Source organism: Podarcis gaigeae (genome assembly GCF_964106915.1).
Source record: "Podarcis gaigeae genome assembly, chromosome: 3".
In the NCBI taxonomy this organism is placed as follows: domain Eukaryota; kingdom Metazoa; phylum Chordata; class Lepidosauria; order Squamata; family Lacertidae; genus Podarcis; species Podarcis gaigeae.
Window position 1 is genome coordinate 2,767,822 of NC_139680.1, and position 18,480 is coordinate 2,786,301.

The 18,480-nt window shown below is 39.1% G+C and overlaps 1 protein-coding gene across 6 annotated transcripts in view; it reads left to right on the forward strand.

The window, feature by feature from the left end:
* Positions 1 to 18,480, forward strand: part of VPS54 (VPS54 subunit of GARP complex) — a 52,811-nt gene that overhangs the window by 24,278 nt on the left and 10,053 nt on the right. For all 6 annotated transcript variants that reach the window (XM_083730137.1, XM_083730136.1, XM_083730139.1 and 3 more), the window contains exons 6-17: positions 415 to 546; positions 2,424 to 2,809; positions 4,516 to 4,642; positions 5,174 to 5,281; positions 6,856 to 6,911; positions 9,693 to 9,789; positions 11,257 to 11,597; positions 13,319 to 13,448; positions 13,799 to 13,980; positions 14,952 to 15,064; positions 16,380 to 16,443; positions 17,819 to 17,924. In XM_083730137.1, the coding sequence (XP_083586263.1) occupies positions 415 to 546; positions 2,424 to 2,809; positions 4,516 to 4,642; positions 5,174 to 5,281; positions 6,856 to 6,911; positions 9,693 to 9,789; positions 11,257 to 11,597; positions 13,319 to 13,448; positions 13,799 to 13,980; positions 14,952 to 15,064; positions 16,380 to 16,443; positions 17,819 to 17,924 (1,842 nt within the window). The remainder of the gene's footprint in view (positions 1 to 414; positions 547 to 2,423; positions 2,810 to 4,515; positions 4,643 to 5,173; positions 5,282 to 6,855; positions 6,912 to 9,692; positions 9,790 to 11,256; positions 11,598 to 13,318; positions 13,449 to 13,798; positions 13,981 to 14,951; positions 15,065 to 16,379; positions 16,444 to 17,818; positions 17,925 to 18,480) is intronic.

Genomic DNA, 18,480 nt, shown 5'->3' on the forward strand with positions numbered 1-18,480 from the left:
TTGATGATTACAATATGCTTGTTCTAGTTGTGAATATTGAATAATCAATATTTATTGATTATTCAAATATCCAATCTCAAGTCTAAAGCATTAAATGGTGGTATAAAAACTTAGGCATACTTATTTGAGAGTAAGGCCAACTAAACTCATTGGGACTTATTTCTGAGAGGTGGATGTAGAGTTCCACTGTTAAGCAGTATTTTAGATTACCTATATGCATATACTGTAAAAGTACTGCTCTGAATCACATTTACAAGTTGATGTACACCCCAAATATAGAAATTGATATGAAGTCTAAGTGATATTCTCCACCAGGCCTGCTTATAAATGGATTCATCAAGTCTGCACTATACAGGTAAAAGTGGGAACATTAGTGATGTGTGGTAATGAGATGTGATTGACTTCTTTTTTCAGATTTTTTTAAAACCAGATTTTGCCTTGGAAGATCCCCTAACATTTAATGCAGTATTACCTTGGTCTCATTTTAATACTACTGGAGGCAAAGGAAATCGTGATGCAGCTTCCTCAAAGTTGCTTCAAGAAAAGGTAAATAAACTCTGTGCTTTTCTCCCCCAGGGGGTACTCAAGGGGACATAGAACCAGCACCTCTTTTTGTTCTTGTTAAAAAACACTTGACATTTACTGTAACAACTTCATGGTGAGTACCAGCACCTATTTTTCTAGAAAAAAAGCACTGAATAAACTGTTTCCATAGCAGGTATTTGATCAGTGCAATGGAAGTTTCTTTATTAAGATGCTATCTGTGCATATTTTCTTGGCTTGTGTAATTCTGGTTGAGCTCTTTCAGAATAAAATGTTTGTTTGTTGGTAGCCTGCCCATCTGACTGGGTTGCCCCAGCCACTCTATAATATATAGATATTATAAAGGACTGTTGGTTGCTTCTGTTGGAAGGCTAAGAACATTAAACCCTAAAAATGGATTGTGGCATAAGCATTTAAGGCAAGCCACTTTATCAACATTTGAAGTGTGGGTTATCCTTGCTTGATACTGATATCATTTCTGATATCAAAGGCTCTTAATCTGCCGTTACCCCATTTAGGATGGATGCACAATTTATTCACTTATTTATGTTTATTCCATCTCTATCCTGTCTTTCCTCAAAATGGCTCAAGGTGGGGTTTGTGATTCTGCCTTCCTCCCATTTATCTTCACAACAACCTTATGAAGTAGGTTAGTCAGCGAGTCTGATGTCAGAGTGAAAATTTGAGCAAAGTCTCCATAATCCTTGTCTGACACCCTAACCACTATATCGGTTGACTATCGGCGCTAATTGAGCCCAGATTCTTTCTGTTTCAAAGAGAAGCCAGCTGGGCAGAGTGCTGATTGGATAGTTGTAGATTCCGAAGACTCTTCCTGCCTCCAGTAAAAAAAAAGGAGGTGTTCGAAAAAAAGATTGTTGCTTTCCAGAAGGCACTGAACACACATTGAGGTGGATTAACATGTCAGACACCTAAAAATACATTTAAATTTGAAAGCCTACATGAAGCATAGGTAGGAGGCAAAAATGAACAACTGAATGGGAACAACTTTGTGTCAATAAAGGAGCAAAAATGGGGAAGCAGTCTTTGTTCAGCAGTAGAAAACCCACACCAGTTTTGCCGTGGGAAATAGTCTGACGCACATCAGAGATATAATTGAGTGCAGCCCAAAGAATGGTGGGTGACAGTGAGAAGTTCTTATTACATAGTGAGACCAGAAGGCAGTGCAAAAAATTAAGAATGCCGCATTACAATTTAGAGTGTAAGTGAGCATGATATGTAAGTGAACTGAGCTGTTCAACTGTGGAATGGACTCCCTGGAAAAATGGTAGATTCTCCTTCCTTGAAGGTTTTTAAGCAGAGGTCTGTCCTGGGTGCTTTAGTTAGGATTCCTGCATTGCAGGGCGTGAGACTAGATGATCCTTGGGGTCCCTTCCAACTCTACAATTCTAGGATTCTACAATATCTTAACAGGAAAGTGGGTATTCGTTTCTCAAACTTGTAATGAATCAGGAAAAGCAAGTTAAATAGGGTATATGAACTTAATGGAAGATAATATTGTGGTGCACAAGACACTTCCAGTCGTTATTGATCTGAAAGTATCAAATTAATTCCAACTTAACCAGCTCATTTTGAAACTTTCCTCCTTCAAGAATGGCCGCTTTCAAGCCTGTTCTTAAACGTCCAGGAAGATTGAAATACACCTCCAGTGTCATGCTGTATATTTTTTTTCTTGTTTTTCTTTGTTTAATTTTAAATCCAGTGTTCATTAAATATGGGCTGTGTTCCTGGGTATGTGCATGTGTGGTTTGTAAAGGCAGCGTGCCCATTTTACTTGAGTTAAATGTCTGGTATTGTGACACTGATTGTGGTAGATTAAGAGCACAAATGTTACAATATTGATTTCTCTTTCTTCCCTTAAGCTGAGCCACTATCTGGATATTGTGGAAGTAAATATCGCTCATCAAATCTCTCTCCGCTCAGAAGCATTTTTTCATGCCATGACCTCCCAGCATGAGCTGCAAGACTACCTCAGGAAAACCTCCCAGGCTGTAAAAATGCTTCGAGATAAAATAGGCCAAATTGATAAAGTAATGTGTGAAGGATCTCTTAAAGTTTTAAGATTATCATTGACTAGAAATAACTGTATAAAAGCATATAATAAACTGAAGTTAATGGCAACAGTGCATCAAACACAACCTACTGTACAACTGTTACTGTCTACTTCTGAATTTGTTGGAGCGTTAGACTTGATAGCAACAACACAAGAGGTGCTACAGCAGGAGCTCCAGGGCATTCACAGTTTCCGGTAGGTGACATTTGACATTCCAATAGAAATTCATAATCACATATAAAATTATTATGATCAGTTTCAAGGGATATCTAGTTCATGCAGATCTAAGTTGGTATTCAACTAAATTTAACTCAGAGTAGAGCTGTTGAAATTAATGGATACGACTAAGTGAGTAAAGCTTGGCTACATACCACCTATAACTGGTATCTTTATATATGTTATTGAGTTGTACTAATTTACTATATTGTTAACTTTATTACAGTATATTAGTGTCCAGTGAGAATGTAATTAGTCAGTTTTCAAAAGGCCCTAAAAGTATCCTTGATATAGTGTGAATTCTTAATTAGTTGTACACCACATAAATGCAAAGGTAGAGGGTCTTAGGCTGCCCTTCCTCTCTGTCCTAAATATAGGCCAGTCAAGATCAATGGGTGAGTACAGGTCTCCTAGTATTATGAGAGTAGGTGGAAATTTGTCTTTGTCTATTTTCCTCCACACCATCCATAATTTAATAAAGCACTGTCACACTCCCCCCTCAAAAAAATCTTGTTTTCTAGACTAAAAGGCCCTTTATATTTTAGTCCAGGGTTTCCCAAAGTGGTCGATAATGACTCCTGGGCTTGATGGAGCTGTGCAAGGAGTGAATAAAGACCTATGGCTCAAAATGAATTAGGGGTGGAAAAGAAGCTTGCAGAAAAGGGCATGTCATGTGCAGAGTGAACGTCCCTTGCCAGTGAGGAACCTCTGTATTTAACAAGATGATTCCACAATACAACCATATTCTTGGACTGTGCTGCTTTGCTGCTAAAAAAATTGTCTGTAGGTGTTTTTCCTCACTTTATTCATTTGCATTGGGTCAATGACAACTTCATAAGCTCATCCAGGGTTCAGGTGTTGGAGAAACCCTGTTTCTAAGCCTTTCTTAGAGTGAAGATAGTCATCCTTTTTGAGTTACGTCGAACAGAAATCAATCTAGTGCTCCAGATGTTTCTTTCCCTTAGATTTGTGTCAGGGTGTGAAACGCTTTTCTAATAGTCATTGAATGGAGTTCAGCTTTTTTATTCCCATGATGCTCTCTTGCTGGACTAACCATTGTGCTCCTTTAGATTTGTTATCCATGCATTGGTTCTTATTTACCTTTTTGTTTTCCGTTTGCCCAGATTTTAGAAATCCTTTTAGATCTCCTTGCTTTCTACAAACTTGGTCTTCTCACTGCCCCTTCTGACTCCATCTCTTTATTGAAAAAAATAGGTAGCTCTCACCTCAATAAATATCTTTGGGGAAGCATTACTGCATGCATACCTCCACTGTTAGAAGTCAGTTTACTCTTGCCCTCTATCTCCTGTTTTTTAGCCAGTTACTGATCCCTACGAGGACCTGTCAACATCTCCCATGACTGCTGAGTTCGTTCTCAAGAGTCTTTGGCTACTCATGAAGTGTGTAATTAGAATGCATATTTTATAGCAAATTGTTCTCTTTTCATGGAGATGTCTGACATTAATGTCATAGTGGGATTTAAAAGTGTGTTTTTTTCTTTTGATGCAAAGGAAGACATAACGTAAATAAACCGCATTCAATGTCCTTTATAGTGTTATTTATTGTGTAGAAATTACCCAGATGATAGTTATACATCCCCATATTTCCCTGATATTGAGATAATGACACTTTCATGCTCCCTCTCATAATTATTTTAACTTTTTCACACATTTTTTCTTGAACAGGCATCTTGGATCACAGCTATGTGAATTAGAAAAACTCATAGATAAAATGATGATTGCAGAGTTTTCTACCTATGCTCACAGTGACTTAAATAGACCTCTGGAAGAAGAATGTCAGATTCTGGAAGAGGTACAGTACTCCCCATTTAGAAGGCTTTTTGCGGTCTAATTGCCTCTCAGGACATAGAACAGAACACACTGCTGTCAATGCCTATTCCATTCACTTTTCTTCTAAAAAATGAGTTTTCACCAACACATCTTGAATCCTCTCAGTGATTTGAAAGCATTAATTCTGGCATTTTCCATTCAATACTTTTTTATTTCTCAGCTGTGTCATAATGCATACCACTTGTCCACTCCTCCACAAATATGCACCCTGTATTGTCCTTAGCAGAACTAGCTTCTGTGTATAGTATGTGGGGATGAACGCAAAGTATACGTCTGTAGCACATGGCTTCTACAGCAGCCAATAATTTCTGGCGGGCCAGAATCAAACCTTGACCTTAATAGTACAGAGACTAACTCCTATTGTACTTTTGACCAGATTTGCTATTTAGCATGTTAATTTATCTTCACTAGTTAGGTTCTAATTTGCCATTTGAGTTCTGATTACCTTTCTTTCACATGTGATCTTTATTCTTGTTTTTTTTTCCCTAAATAGGAAAGGCTTGTATCTTTAGTGTTTGGACTTCTAAAACAAAGGAAATTGAATTTTTTTGAAATATATGGAGATGAAATTATTGCAACGGCAAAAAATATAATTAAACAGGTAATTTATTTTTGAGGGATTTTTTACCTTTCACATATATTTTAGTTAAATGTTTTGTGCAGTGCTTTTTTTTCTAAAAAAATATTTAGGGATACTCTCATTTTGACTCAAGAAAATCACCATTTTATAGTTCAAATTGGGAAATGTAAATACAGGAAATGGAAAAAAGTACACAGTTTCACAAAATGTTTAGGGGTATTCGTCCCCCCAGAAAAAAAAGCACTGGTTTTATGTATGTACTTTTCAGGTCTTCTGATATTTCCAGGTATCTAAACCGGTTTTCTTTCTCTATCATGAGTTATACAATGCCCAAAGAATGGATATACTTTGTTGATTTATCATATGTTTTGCTTATTGATTGTTGTTTGAAACAATAATCTAGATTTTAAAAATAGATGTATTTTTTATAAGCTGTAAATAATGGAGTACCATAATCGCTGACCATTGGCCTTCTGACTGGGGATGATGGGAGCTGTCGTCCAACAGCTTTGGGGGACCCAAGGTGAGGAAGGCTGCTCTAAAATACCACCGTTGCAACTATACCAATCTGGATTGGGCTTCCCACACCTGCCATTTATTGCTCTCCTCTTTAGTTTAGCTCTGCCCAATCCTTGAATTTTCTGTGCTGTTTTGGGAAAAGAGACATCATCTTAATCCTAGTATTGAAAAGATTTTATATTCTTTGGGTTCTAAACACACTGGCTTATTTTGGACAGTCTTTTCAGGCTTAGCATAAACTAGAAATGAAGCAAAGAAGGAGAAGCTTTGAAAGGCCATAGGCAAGGGGTCAGCAACCTTTTTCAGCAGGGGGCTGGTCCACCGTCCCTCAGACCATGTGGTGGGCCGGACTATTTGGAGGGGGGTGGGGAATGAACGAATTCCTATGCCCCCCAAATAACCCAGAGATGCATTTTAAATAAAAGCACACATTCTACTCATGTAAAAACACGCTGGTTTCCGGACCATCCGCGGGCCAGATTGAGAAGGCGATTGGGCCGCATCCGGCCCACGGGCCTTAGGTTGCCTACCCCTGCTGTAGGCAATACTTGGTGCATTTCAGGGTGTCGTTATCTTTCCTTTTTTACTGTACACGTAAGATTTTTACACATACACTTAAAATGAATGTGACCCACGTAAATTACACTTAAAATGTGAATGTGTAACATCCAGTTCTCTCATAGTAATGTATGAATAGGCACTCAGAATAATGTTTGAAGGGTACAAAAATGGCATTCAGGACAACTTATCAAATGTTTTAAAAAGGTACTTGGAAACCACAGGCAGGATTGAGTAAACATTTTCAGTGGCCTGGGCTTCAGTCCTTAAACCTGGACTGCAGTTTCCTGCATCATTCTTCACACATCACAATAATCAGCAGGAGGAAAATAAAGCTGAATAAGGTGATCTGTGAGCAGACTTGCCTAATGCATGTGTGGTCCAATTTCATTTTCCATTGTGAAGTTTTTATTATTTCAGCTCTGAATATTAGGATAATCAGGAAATGTCTGATTCAGGGGTAGTAAGCTTTCTCTCCAAATTTAATTCTAAGACATATTTTTCTTATATCTTTGTAGTGTGTGGTTAATACAGTGTCACAAATAGAAGAAATAGACACAGACGTGGTTGTTAAGTAAGTATAAAGGATAAAGCTTTGAGTTGCTATGAATTAGATTTACCATTTGCTTCTCTATCTATGAATTGCGTAGCATTTTTGTCCACATGTTTTTTACTTCTTTTTGGCAACTGTGCTTTTATCATAATTCCTATAACTTTGAAAGAGTGCATGTGTTGATCATGCGCAAACAGCAGAGGTGAAAATGGTAGGTCATGCAAGATACACTTTCTGAAATTCTTTTTCCTACATGGCATTAAAGGTGCAAAGCTTTATCTCTTTTCCTCTGGTCATCATACAGAGAGAGAGAATGAATTTTGAAAAACTTACGTTAAGGCTACAATCCTATACAATCAGTGGTTCCTAATTAGCTAGTTACTGAGGACGCCCTCTTTTTCAAAAGCCAAGCCATGGACCCTCTACTTTTGAAAATGTTGATAACTCCATGGTAGTTTCCTGTACAGATGATTTTTTAAAAAGAAAATGTGGGGTAGCGCCTAATAAGGAAAGGATTTTAGGTATACGAAATAAGATTCTATAAAATTTGTGATATTACCTTTCAAAAATGACAAAGATTTAGTTGGAGGGAAGACCGATTTAATTTTATAAACATATAGTACAAGTGAACAAATTATGACATGTCTAGCAGCTACTAAACATAAATAATAATAATGAACTTACTTACTTGCAACCCATTTGACTAGGTTGCCCCAGCCACTCTGGGCAGTTCCCAACAAAATGTTAAAAACACACTGTCAGGTCTGTAGGTGGTTGCTCGCAAGTAAACAGCCAGGACTCCAACTTGTCTTTTACAGGTTTTATTGAGTTCAAACTATGTACAGTTCAGAAGTCCAAAGTTCATGTCTTGCAGGTTCCGAGAGTAGCTTTTTCTGGTCCCCAGCATAAGAACTTAGACACCCCTCCAAATCTTCCTCCCCTCCTTACGTTTGATGCCTCTGCGCAAGCTGGGCGATGGAAGCGGCATGATTGTTTTGCTACCAGCCTGGCTGAGAGAGGTGCTTGGGCTCACCTCTCTGGGAGCTTTTGCCTCGCTTCCCCCCTCCATACTTCAAAATAAGTGGGTATAGAATTGCAGTTTAAGCATCAAAACCTCAGGCATAACTAGGATTCTTCCAAAGCAAAGAATGTTGTATGACACTAAAAAGGCCAGTGCTAATATTTTAAACACATATTTGCAATCCACTCTCATTGATCCTTTTTTGCTGGGAAAAGAAAAAGCTGCTCCAGTTTCTAATTTGTAGCTAGAGAGCAATTCAGTTTTGAAAATGTATTCCACTTGGTTAATCTCAAAAACTCAGAGGATTTCGGCTATAATTCTGTTGAAAGACTAATTGTTTAACTGTCCATTTACTTCTCAGGATTTCCTTCTTTTTTCAATTACAGATTTAAAAACATTGTGTCATGTAATTGTTTATCATTCTAGAAGTGTGTTTTGGCAATACTAGAAAAACTGATTAAATTTTAGCATTTTCCCTTGGCAGGAAAAAAACACAATAAATGCACAATCCTGTGAATGTCAGCTCAGAAGTAAGATCCTTTGAGTTAATGGTCTTACTGCCAGGTTTGTGTGTTGTGTTGCAGCCTAACTTTAGTTACTTTTTCTCCTTGAGAGCTATAATTATTGCTTTCATAGGAATTAAAACAAATTGACATGTTCCATCTTTAAAGGAACAAGTTTTAAATCTTAAACAACCCATTCTCTGTTCTGACTCTATTAGCTGTGCTGGACATAATGATAAATCAAATTTTATCATGGGGGAAATGATTTGCAATAAGGCTTGGATTACATGCTGCCTCCTACCTGCTCCTCTTCTGGCACAGCTGTGAGGCCCTAGGAAAAATTGGCAACTTTCATTTTTGTGTTTGATTAACCACAGTATGCCATTTCTTCAAAGTCCAACTAACTGGTCAAGCTTAAGAATGGTTTGTTGAAAGAAGTGAACTCAAGCAACAAGCTATGAAACTGGCTTGCTTCAACAAACCATAGTTAAGATTAGCTGCTGTTTAGGGTTCAGATGTAATGATAAACTCCAGTTAATCAAAAAGAGAAGTGAAAGCTTTAAATCTCCTCCTGGAGGAGAGGAGAGGATGAAGTGTGGGAGCTGAGACCACCTGCTGCTTATTCTCATCAGGATAAACCATGATTTAATCCCCGCAACAGGGTGAGTTCCCGTTGCTCGGTCCCAGCTCCTGCCAACGTAGCAGTTCGAAAGCACGTCCAAGTGCAAGTAGATAAATAGGTACCATTCTGGCGGGAAGGTAAACGGTGTTTCCGTGTGCTGCTCTGGTTTGCCAGAAATGGCTTAGTCATGCCAGCCACATGACCTGGAAGCTGTACGCTGGCTCCCTCGGCCAATAAAGTGAGATGAGCGCCACAACCCCAGAGTCGGTCATGACTGGACCTAATGGTCATGGGTCCCTTTACCTTTACCTTTACATGTACTACAGAATTATCTGCAAAGTTCCTGAAAGTCTTCAGTTTCTGAAATCTCAGAATACAAATTTTGCTACAGAAATTATGTAAACATAATTTAATGTTGATCTTCTTCATCATTTTTATTATGCATCCCCCCCAGGTGTACTGTTAGTCTTTGTATCATTCACCATAATAATAGCACTGTGAGGTAGACCTTAATATACCTTTTTAGAGATAGGAAGCTGAGCCTGAGAAGCTGAAGACAGAACTGGCAAGGATGGTACCCAAGGCCACCTTACAGGATGAGAGTTAAACTGAGTTTAAATGAAATTGTAATTATTGTTTTATGGTATTCTTCATAGACTTGCAGATCAAATGAGGATGATGAATTTTCCGCAGTGGTTTGATCTACTGAAAGATATATTTTCTAATTTTATTTTATTTCTCAAGAGAATTAAGGTAAGAAGTGTACTTTATAGACTTTATATTGTTATTAAGCCAATTGAATTTTGATACATTTGGTCCTGGGTCTCTTGCATCAGCTGAGTGAGTTTTCATGAAAGGCATTGGAGAGTCCTCTGCCATTATCCAAAAGCAGGCAGGCTGCATCTCAGGCAATACTTCACTGCCCCTTGCTCAGAGCATAATCCCTTTGGCAGGTTAATTGTTCTTCAAAGCTGAACCGCTGACATCCTGGGGCCTCTTATGAGAATCACATTTTAAATTGAGAGATCAAGCCTTAAGGCTCCTGCCTATAAGTTACCCAGAGGTATTGCTTCAGCTGAATGTTAATTTTTACCCTCCTTTCTTAGATTTACAATACACTTCTGAATGAATTGTAGCCTTGTATGGCATTATAATCTATTTGTACAGCTGGAAATGGAAGTGGAAATTACCACAGTTCACATGTTCCTCTGAGGTCAGGAATGGAAACCATGCAAGCAAATACAGTGGATGCTCGGGTTGCGAACATGATCCGTGCGGGATGCACGTTCACAACCCACGTCTGCACACGCACGGGTTGCAATTTGATGCTTCCTCGCATGCGCAAAGCATGATTTAGCGCTTCTGCATATGCGCTACCGCCAAAACCCAGAAGTAACCAGTTCCGGTACTTCCGGGTTTCAGCAGTCCGCAACCCGAAAAAACACCACCTGAAGCGGCTGTAAGCCGAGGTCTGACTGTATAAGCAGTATTCACAATCTTTTTACTGTGCGAATATTACATGATTGCATTATTTTCTACTATTTTTTATGTCTCCCTTCCATTGAAATTTATTGGTGTTAATTATGCAATTAACTACACTAGTTTCAGACATAGCAGATAGCGAGATGAATAATGTAGATTTTAGGAGAAGCTAAAATGCAGTGGAACAAGAAACGGTGCTGATTGTGAGGAACACAGGGTGGTGCGGAAATCACTGTTTCCTTCCATCCCTAGCTCTACAGTGTAACAAAACTTGATTCAACATTGTGGTGTGGGAAAATATTGTGAATTTCTTCATCAATTAAATCTCTGTATGTGCTGATAATTCTAGAACTTCTGCCTCTGAAATTGATACCGTACCTTAGATCAAGCCCTGAAAGATAACACTATCATTATTAATGTTTCATGTTTTATCCTTTTAAAAAAATATTTGGGGAAATGGCCTAATGGCATAAATGGCATAAATTTATTGGCCTTAGTTTTAAAATTCTACCAGTCACTTTTTGCAGAATTCATATGAACCACCATGATTATTGCATTTAGCAAGTGACAGAAGATGTTATGGGGCAGCATAAATGATGTAAACATAGTGGATATGAATCATTCTGTTGTGTTCAGATTTTGCAGTATTTAAAATAGAAACATTCTTGCTAAAAGATGTACTCTTCGAGGAATTCACCACTGTCTCAATTTTTTTAACCAGCACTTATTTTATCTTAGGCAACACTAAATGTTATCAGAAGAGTGGTTCTCTTGGTTCTAGACAAGAACCATAGGAGCAAGGAACTGGGTGATACTTCTGCTCAGAAGAACTCTGCAAAGGACAGTACCATAGACGCAGAACTGGTGTATCTGGCGCATGAGGGCATGTTCATAAGTGATGCCTTCAGTGAAGGAGACCTCCCGTCTGCAGCAGCTTATTCTGCCTCTCAGAGAAACCTTTCCCCAGACAGTGAACCCAGCAGCAGTGACTCTGTATCTGAGCCAGAATGTACTACTGACTCCTCATCTAGCAAGGAACAGACTTCGTCCAGTATTACACCAGGTGGAATTGACATCATGTAGGTAGTAAAAAAAAAAAAGCAGGATTCAGTCCCCGCACAAATTCACTGCTTTTAAATTTGAAATTGAAAGGAAACTTTCCCAGAAGCTCTAAAAAATGTGAGCCTAAAACTCAGTTTCACGTTTAATGCACATTCTGCCCATGTTGGCTTCTCAACCCTTGAGTCTAATACCTACAGTTTCATAGCATTCTGTAGGTTGTACCCAACAGGGTGTTATGGGGACACTGCAGAGAAGATTTTAGAAGCAGGAAGGCTGCAGGGGAGAAGAGAAGGTCATGGTGTGTGAATGGAAGTCTGCTCTTTCAGCCTCAGCCATTAACTTGGTTTCTCTTTTGAATTTGATGATATATATTTTTGACTATGCTCTATGATATGATAATAAATTGTCCCTCCCATTTTCATTTCAGATCTAATATGATATAAGCATTCCCAATTTTGAAGCCCTTTGTTTTTAGTTGCAGTTAATCACACCTGAAGAGCTTTGCAGATTTTTTCTTCTTTTCTTACCTTTACTTTTCTCTGGTCTATGTTTGCCCTGTTTAAGAGCCCTAGCTGTGTTCCCTGACCCTACACCCATATGAGTTAGGAATGGGTTTCAGTCCTCCTTTATGGCTTCACTGATGCACCATATGGACATAGAATTTCCTGTGTTTGAGAGTAGATATTATACAGAGAGCAAGGCATAGACGCCACAACAGTGAGGTTACCAGCCATCCACAGCCTTTCCCTGTCATGATATTTGGTCAAAACAAAAAAAATTCCTTCCAGTAGCACCTTAAAGACCAACTAAGTTAGTTCTTGGTATGAGCTTTCGTGTGCATGCACACTTCTTTAGAAGAAGTGTGCATGCACACGAAAGCTCATACCAAGAACTAACTTAGTTGGTCTTTAAGGTGCTACTGGAAGGAATTTTTTTATTTATTTATTTATTTATTTTTTGACTATGGCAGACCAACCCGGCTACCTATCTGTAACCAGAATAAAACATTACTGAAGAAAGTCAAATATAAAGTATACATTCAAAGCAACATGATTAACAGGAAACTAAAATATTATCTTAAAGATGTCAGAAAAAACCATTACAAAGGAGATAAACTATGGGATACCCATTTAACACAGCAAGTAAAGCAAAACAGACATCTTACACATTTAAAAAGAAAACATTGCTAAAGGAAATAAAATATAAAATGCACATTTAAAATGGCATAAATAACAAGAGAATAAAATATTATCATAAGCATAGAACATATCTGCAGCTATTGCTGCCAGTCCTGCCAATGGTGGTTCATGGCGGGTGGCAGCTAGAAGCTGCCAATATACTTCCCTCTCTGGAAATAGCATGTTGGAAAGACTCAGGTTAGTGTATACTATGTTAAACAAAAATGTGTTCTAGTGGAAAGGTGTGTAAATAATGTAAACACGGTGTAAAAGACTTAAATGATCAGTAATTGGCCATCAATTACTTGTTTTTTTTGTTTTTTTGTTTTGGTCTTTTGGTATATGTTATTTGTCACTTCACTTGCTGCTGCTATCTATTGGATAGTTGAAAAGTCAATTCTGCTCCAGTTCAGAGATTGTTATTGACATCAAAATGCAAAGTTCTCATTGTCTATATAGTTGTATGCGAATCGTTTCCCTTTTTGAGCAGACTGGTGGGGCACTGGATTGTTTCAGCTGAAAATTATGTGTCAACAAAGTCTTCCTTCTATTTCTTTCAGGATTGGTGAGGACATAAAGCTCTCAGAACTGGAACTAGGTAGATTAGCAAACAATATCCAGGACCTACTTTACAGTGCCTCTGATATTTGCCATGATCGTTCTGTCAAGTTCCTAATGGCTAGAGCAAAAGTAAGTTCCATGCATATACCTGCGTCCCAGAAGAGGTCCAGCTAGGGTCATTAATGTACTCATGTCCTTACACCTGGACCCAACACAGTCAACAGGACTGATGTCTAAAAATAGCCTGAAAGTTGCAAAGGGCTTTGCTTTATATTTGAGATGATATTCATACAATAGCCCAGGGTGAGGAACTGTTGGCGGTTCAGGTCACTCAGCTGTCAATCACCTGATGACGTAATGATATCAGATAGTCCATGCTGATGGCGCTTTCCTTACTGCATAGCTTTTTCAGCCTTTAAAATGGGGTAGGATAACAGTGAAAATAGTTATGATGCTGTTACATCACCTTTTTCATTTAGGATGGGTTCCTGGAGAAATTGAACTCTACAGAGTTTGTTGCTCTTTCGCGACTGATGGAAACTTTCATCTTGGATACAGAACAAATCTGTGGTAGGAAGAGTATGTCATTGCGTGGTGCACTTCAGAGTCAAGCTAACAGATTTGTAAACAGATTCCATGAGGAAAGAAAGACCAAACTCAGGTATCTTTCCGTGATTATGTACATGTGTGCTTCAAGGCTCCTTAATGCAACAGCTCCTGAAGCTTCCCACTACCACCACCTTTTGTAATGAAAGGTGCTCCATAAGAACTATCTGCCTCAGGGTTGGGTAGTTTAGCCCACCCTAACCTCAGTTTCTGAGACAGTGCCATTTCTGTTGCTTATAACTCCTTTCCATTCCAGCCTATATTTGGTATCAGGTTTTTCCCTGAGTTATATGGCATTGTTCACTTAGCTCAGAGCAAAGTCAGGTGGCTAAATGGTTTGGCTAAAGTGTGTCGTCTGATTTGAGGAACCAGGGTTCAAATCCCCTTTCATGAAGCTCACAGGGTGACCTTGGACCAGTCGCCAACACTCAGCCTAACCTGCCCCACAGGGTTATTGTGAGGATAACTGAGGATGGGGGAAAGAGTCATGGGCACCACCTGGAGCTCCTTAGAGGTGGGATATAAATGCAATAATAAACAGTCAAAGAAAAAAACAACCCAGTAGTGTAATCTGAGGCCCAATGTACACATAAGCAGTAACAACTTTCTGCACATTGCATCATGTGAAAAGTGAGGAGCTGCTTCCCATAAGGTTACCCAGTTTTTGGTGTTAGGGTTAACAGAGGTGGTTTAGTTGAAGTTGTCCAAACTGTATGGGAACTCACTTCACACAAATGCCTTTCCACATCTTACTGATGGCCACACATGTGGCTCACTGGATGTATGAGTTGGAATGAAATCTCTTGATGGTCAGACTGCCTCATGAATTTTCATTCTCATTTATTTCCATAAGGCTTTTGCCAGTACAGATTTCTTTAGTCTGCCTGCCACTGATTAGTATTTGAATCAATTGACTATTTCATGATTTCATCCTGGTAAGAAATTTGAAATCAGTACAGACACATAGCTCTTCAAGGCAATGTGTTCTAATTTTGGGACTTCCCCTTCCTTTATGTGTATAAATAGCCTCCTGCTAGATAACGAGCGCTGGAAGCAAGCTGATGTTCCGGCAGAGTTTCAGGATCTTGTGGATTCTATATCAGATGGCAGAATTGCTTTACCAGAAAAGAAAACAGGAGGTGAGTTTCTTGGCTCCTTGTTACTTTAGTAATTTCCATGTGGACATGATGCTGCAAAATGTTGACAGGCATATTTTATGTTTCTGGAGCAGTAGACCATTTTGAAAGGGTTAATTTACTTTGAAGCACAGTAGGAAACTGAGGATGTTCAACCAAATTAAAAGAAGAGAAAAGGCAAAGGCCAGAGGGTGGGAGTTGGGAAGGTTTGTCATACCTTGCAGGGCTGCCACCCATGTCCCAGCCACCCACTCCTGCACTGGACCGCTGACTGCAGCCTCTTGCTCCTTCCCTCCCATCTCAGGGCAAGGTTCAGGACAAGGAAGGGAATTCTTCCACCCTAGAATCTATCCTGGCTCACTTAATGGCAGCAGCTGGAGCGGCCCAAAACAAAATAAACCTTCATACAGCAAAGAGCTCACATGTCAGCCCACTTGCAGCATGCTCATTGGTCAGAAAAGCACTGCCTGCCCGTCCACGGGACAGGAATTCCCTTTACCAACACTACCACTTCCTTCTATTTCTTTCTTTTTCTGTGCTTTATCAGTGGAGAAGACATTCAAAGCTTCAGAAAATAAATCAAAGCAAGATTCCACTTCGATCCAAATGGAAGCAAAGTTCTGAACCAAAATAAGCTATCTGAAGCAGGATTTGGTTTTCCCTGTGCACACTCTCTCTCCCACCCACTTTTTGGCTTCCCTGCAACCTTCTCCACCATCCAAGGCTGCTGTGTCCTCCCTCCCCGACTCTTCTTAGCTACATATCCCCTCAAACTTGCTGTTTCACCCTCCTGAGTAGGAAGAAAGGGGTCGCTGGGAATTCAGCCCAACAGAAGTGACTGGAAGTTAAGGACCGCCCCCCCCAAAAAAATTCCCAGTTTTTGCTGGTGTGGATAGTTGAGAGCAGCAGGCGCCTGAAGGGAACATGGACCCCCAATGTTTGTGAGAGAATCCTGTGTGCTACAAGTTGCATGGGCGGTGCATGCTCAGACATGGAGGGAAGCAGGTTCTTCAGCCGAGCCCCTGTCCACACTTTCTGACTAAGAGCATTCCTTGCGCCTGTGCATTGTAAAGTACATAGAGGGACTCTGTTGAAGAACCTTCTTCCCTCTGCACCTGAGCATGCGCCAGGGAACTAAGCTAGTCCCTCCAGTTCACGGAGTGCATGCCAGTGCATGCCAGTGTTACAAAGTGGAAATGGAGGAGTAAAGTACAGGGTAATTTTCATCCCTGGACCTTTTTTTAAAGAGACAGTTGCAATGTTATTTGTGTTGTTTTTAATTTTAGATCCCCCCTCCTTTTTTATTCAATTGTTTTAGCACCTGAAGAAAGAAAGCCAACTGACTTCCTTGTTGTTGATGGACAAAAATATGCTGTAGTTGGGTAAGACATGTGTGTTCACTTTTGAATATTAAAATATTTATTAGTTTTTGTGAAAATTGAGGAAAACTCCTGAGTAAGTCTCCTGCATATAATTCCCTTTTTAAGATCCTTGGCAAATTTCAGTCAAATGTTTGTTTTCTTTCTTTTGATCTCATCATGTGATAATTTGGATTCCTCTAAAATCAGTAGCCAGAGATATTATATGGTACATACCACACCAGTATTTCTGTTTTAAGTCTCTGCTGTGTGCTCTGAACTTAATGTTTAGGAAATGCTAGTAAAAAGAAAGATTCAAAAATAAGATTTTTTAAAAAAAGTTTTTCATCTAATTGATGTTGCTGCTCTGACCCCAATGTACAGTTGGGATAGCAATAATTAAGTAAGAGTAGGAATATTTAAAAGAAGAAGTAAATTTATATGATTTCTCTAAAAGTGAATTGATAAACAAATGAAAGTGGTTCATTAACTTTGATGCCTGGTTTTTTCCTGGGTTGAGCCTCTAGAATATAAAACAAGAGAAACTGGTATGCATTAGTATTTTTATGTTTTAGCTGAAGATTGTACTGTTAATGCTGGATTCCCTTTTTATATTGTTATATTTATGTCCCGCTCTTCCTCCCAAGTTGCTCAAGGTGGTGTATATGGTACTCCCCCTTGCTCTGTAAGGTAGGTTATGCTAAGAGACTGTGACTGGCCCAAGATCAATCAGTGGAATTAATGTCTGAGTGAGGACTTGAACCCTGCTCTCCCAGTTCCTAGTCCGACACTCTAACCACTCCACCAATCTACTGTATATTTTGAAATTTTGTTTGTCTGTCTAAACACTTATGCATTCAGTCATCACTTAAGATATCTTAACCAAATTTGGCAGGATGGTTCTAGAGGTCATAGAGGGGTGCTTTTGTCTATTTTGGATAGGTTGCTGTTGGCTTCTTAGAATTGCTGAGCACTCCCTCTGTGTGTGTGTGTGTGTGTGTGTGTGTCTGTCTGTGTGTATAGTCACAGCAGTATACTTCGCTGAAATAACTTCGGATCTTTTACCATTTTGCTGCAGAAAATTGCACCCTCCTACTCTGTCAAAAACACATTGGTAGTTGGTATTTGTGACTTTCCCTAAAATGCACCATCTCTTTCACTGACCATAAGCTAGCTCTACTGAAGCCAGTGAGGATTTCCCCATTTAATTCAATGGCATATGAGCTGAACTCACCTGGAAAGTAAAATTCAGGAGCCACAGTAGAAATTGGCAGGCAATGGTGTTGGCTAATAGCAAAAGATGAGAAGGAAAAGGTTGAAGTGTGTTTTTAAAGATGTTTTGATGACTTGCAGTCTGTCATATGGTCTGAGTGTGTATGTTTGATTCTTTGTCTTGCAGGACAGTGTTGTTGTTAATTAGAATCATCCTTGAATACTGCCAGTGTGTGGATAGCATCCCCTCAATAGCTACTGACATGCTTACTCGTCTGTCTGATTTACTAAAGGTACAGCTCCCTCAGATCTTTCCTAAAATGCAGGGAATGTACCTTGCTTTTTAAAATATATTTTTATGAAATGGCTTTATGAAAATAAATAGGTATGGTCAAGGAAAATGTGGGGGGAAATAGCTTAACTGTTAACATCAGAAAACTTGTGTAGGACTTTGAACTCTTTTTGATGCACACAAAAGTTTGTAAGAGAGCTTTCTGTTCATTTTTTCACCTTGTGGGATGCCAAGCAACTCCCAGTGTTGACTTTGATATTTAAGCTATATCCCTTCCCTCCGTCCTGTTGAATGTCATTATTAATTTTTGTGCTGCTCCTAGCTCACAGCCAGCTGGATCAGCTTCAGACACTTAGATTAAATCACAAATTAGTAAAGCAAAGAATAACTTAATCTATAACTGAACAAATTCAAAGGCCTTGCCTTGTCCTTTGAAAGACCATTTGACTTAATGCTGCTGATAAAGGCCAGTGTTTTCAGTTTCTTGGAAGAGTTGTTTGTTTCTTTTTTAGCACTAAGGTGCTGATTTCTGCAAGTATCTAGCTGGAATAAAATAA